Source organism: Anneissia japonica, unplaced genomic scaffold (genome assembly GCF_011630105.1).
Source record: "Anneissia japonica isolate Jap-2015-1 unplaced genomic scaffold, ASM1163010v1 scaffold288107_len46527_cov122, whole genome shotgun sequence".
In the NCBI taxonomy this organism is placed as follows: Eukaryota; Metazoa; Echinodermata; class Crinoidea; order Comatulida; family Comatulidae; genus Anneissia; species Anneissia japonica.
In genome coordinates, this window is record NW_022711689.1 from 42,179 (window position 1) to 45,386 (window position 3,208).

The 3,208-nt window shown below is 34.3% G+C and overlaps 1 protein-coding gene across 1 annotated transcript; it reads right to left on the reverse strand.

Moving 5' to 3' along the window:
* Window positions 1-554: 554 nt before the first annotated feature.
* Window positions 555-2,955, reverse strand: LOC117107586 (3'-5' exoribonuclease 1-like). The gene is made up of 5 exons (XM_033249289.1): window positions 2,389-2,955; window positions 2,106-2,189; window positions 1,747-1,865; window positions 1,388-1,560; window positions 555-1,231 (listed from the first exon to the last, which is right to left on the reverse strand). The coding sequence occupies exons 1-5, from the start codon at window positions 2,656-2,658 to the stop codon at window positions 1,080-1,082; spliced, it is 798 nt and encodes a 265-aa protein (XP_033105180.1). The 5' UTR covers window positions 2,659-2,955; the 3' UTR covers window positions 555-1,079.
* Between the last annotated feature and the right edge of the window lie 253 nt (window positions 2,956-3,208).

Below are 3,208 nucleotides of genomic sequence, written 5' to 3' on the forward strand. Positions count from 1 at the left end.
ACTTTTGGTCGCTCTCGGTCAGAGCGAAAGCGGGAAACACGAAAGATTGAAATCTTTAGCTCTTTAGGAGTGACTTACAGTGTTTTGGTAACCTGGTGTAATAGGTACTGTAGTATTTAGTGACTCTATTGTCACCACGAGTGTTTGGGTTTCAATCCCTCGTTGTGCAATTGGGTTGTGTCATTGAGCAAGGCACTCTATCTGCATTGCTTCTTTCAACCCAGGAGTTGAAGTGGGTACCTAAGGAGGTTTAAGTGCAAAATGCGCTGATATTTCATGCAGCAAACTATGGAATTCCCCCTATTGTTATTGTTTGCAGGGATGCATGACGAGACTGTATTTTTATTTTATTTTATTTATTTCAACAATCTTTAATGAGGGCAGTCCATCCAACCGAAGCTGATCATTAGGGACCCTCAATACACATAGTAAAACAAAACAAAAGAGTATGAAACCAATTAATTAACAGTAAAATAAATGACAACCTTTCAATTCTTAATTTACATAATGAATTAATACAAAATTATATAAAAAACGTAATATAAATAGGCTAATTAAAATTAAATTACAATAAAAGATGTAAATTAATCATGCATGATTAAAAAAAAACAATTACAGTAGGCAAAATGAAAGTGATGACGTCACCACCGACTTGTAATTAATATTTAGGTAAGACTTTTCTAATATTGAAAGCAATGTAGGCCTAAAGAAACTTAGACAACTGGACTTACAACTGAGTATCATTGAATAATCATAGGAATTTATAGTTTTGATTTGACCTGATAAATGAAGAAGGATAAACTCTCTTATATTCGTCTTCTATTTCGTTTGCATCGCAGAGACAGCAAGTAATTAGACGATGATCTTCTTAATGTCTAAGTAAAATTGATGAGACCCGGTGCGGACCAAAGTTATACAATCTATTTGTAAATGCTAGTAGATTAACACCAAAAGCGGTATAGTACATCATATATATAATATACAAAAATATATATAATGATTTATTTCCAATGCATCATAAATATGTAAATTCGTTTTACATGCACACAATAAGTTATGCTGTGTGATTTATTGCTGGTTTAGTCGAAGAATTTCAATGTCCAATTCGGTCTTAGTATTTCGTTGGGCTTGAATTCGAAACTAGGACGAACTCTTCGAAGATCTTTCATTATCTTTACCACAAGCTTCGCGTCATCTAAAGCTCGGTGCAATTGTCCATCCATTGGAAGCCCTATGGAAAATATATTACCGTAATTAGTATGAATATTCCTGATGTAATTGTTGATATTAAAAACAAAACTCACATAAATTCGACGTTGACATATATCTAGATTCAAGTTACAATATCTTTTTGATTTAAACAAAATACAATATTATATCATCATACTTAGCTTCTCCATCATTTCAGTGATACTATTCGATCTCCCATCAGGCTTTCGCATGCGTGGCAAAACATACGTAAAATGTTTCTTTATGTTGCTGAAATTCCTGGCCCAGTTTGGAAATTCGAGCTTAGACAGTTTGCATTGATTTCGTATGTACTGGTTGCAATCAAAGATACTAAATAAGACAAAATAATATGTTAGGTTTTACAGTGTTTTATAGTAATTATAAATATGTTTAATATAGTATTATTATAATTGAACAATTAGCAATATATTGTTTATTTAAACCTCTTTTTAAATTATGTTGGTCACCTTCAATAAAAATAATGTAAAATGTAAAAAATCACGAATTAAACTCTACCCGTCCGTGATGAGAGTAAAGTTTTGTCTCCCTGGTTGAAGGTTTAATCCGTTTTCTCTCATCCATTTTACCATCCTTCCATATACGTCTGGAAATGTATCTGCTCCGTCGACATCTCTCTGTAACCAAATAAAAGACCTTATTATATGTTTTAAGAGCCGACGTTCTCATAGTTACCGTATATAAAAACAGTTCATAGCTAGCGTGGAATAAACCACAATGCGTAGGCTATCAGAGGACAAAGTAGTAGGCCTAACGTGGAATAATCAGCAAAAAATAAAGACATATTTAAACGGATAAAATGAAACAAAAATTTGAAACTGAAATACTAAATAAAAACTTTACATTTAACAATATACCTGACTGATTTTTGTGAGTTCTAGGCAGTATTGCGTCAGTGTGGCGTTAACCACTGGTTGAACATATTCTTGAAATTCACTAACCTGAAAATTAAACATGGCTTATAATAACACATGACTTGCTGCTATACAGTATTAGTAATGCTATTGAAAATATTATTGATTCATATTCAATTGGCTTGGGCCTGGTTGTCTATCCAATTGACTGATGGAGCCATTTATTTTTAGCCCCGCCAAATAAACCCAATGTATAGTCGTGTTGGTATGTGTAATCGTTTCTTACTTGGTTTAGGTTTGAATTAAGAATAATAGCTCCAATTTCGATTATTTCCGGCTGCCAGTCATGTTGTCGAGGATAAATACATGTCGCTTCCAAATCACAAACGAGGTAGTACTGTTGGTTACGATGCCCCATCTGATGAAAGGCAAAAGGTATGAAGAATTCAAGCCCACTGGTTCTTAATTTTTTGCTCAAAATATTTAAACCAAAGAGGACAATGTTATATTCGCCATTGGCAATGCTTGGCGCATGTGTGTGCCAATGAGATCCCATTAGCTAATAGAATGATGTTCTGCAACAGTATGTTCGTTAGGTGTGTGAAGACATGGTAACAAAAAATACTCTTACAAGAAAACGAACGACTGCTAATACCCTTATCATACAGAAAATCTTTCAACTTTTAACAATTAGTAACAAGATATTTTCTTCGTTTCACACACAGTAATCCAAACCATGCAAAATCTCGGGGGAATAGCGAAATGTCTACCTATCTTAGCGCGCGAAATTATTTTGTTTTGACGTGTTGCTTGATGGCAGTACGAACGCATGCGCACTGAATAACTGAACATCTCAGAAGAATAAACAGGCCTTGAGAGATCATGACAGAGGTCCCCTGCTATTTCTTAAAGATTTAAATATATTTGCCTTTACACTACACAAAACTGGTTACAACTTTTTACTAGTTTTACTATTTTCAAAATATTAGCAATGTGATAGGCCTGGGTGTAGTCGCAATTTAGACACACGTGAAAGTGGTTTGGCGTAGCAGGAACGGTTTGTTTCCCAACCTCGAGGTCTTGGTTTCAATCCCTTGCTGTGCATT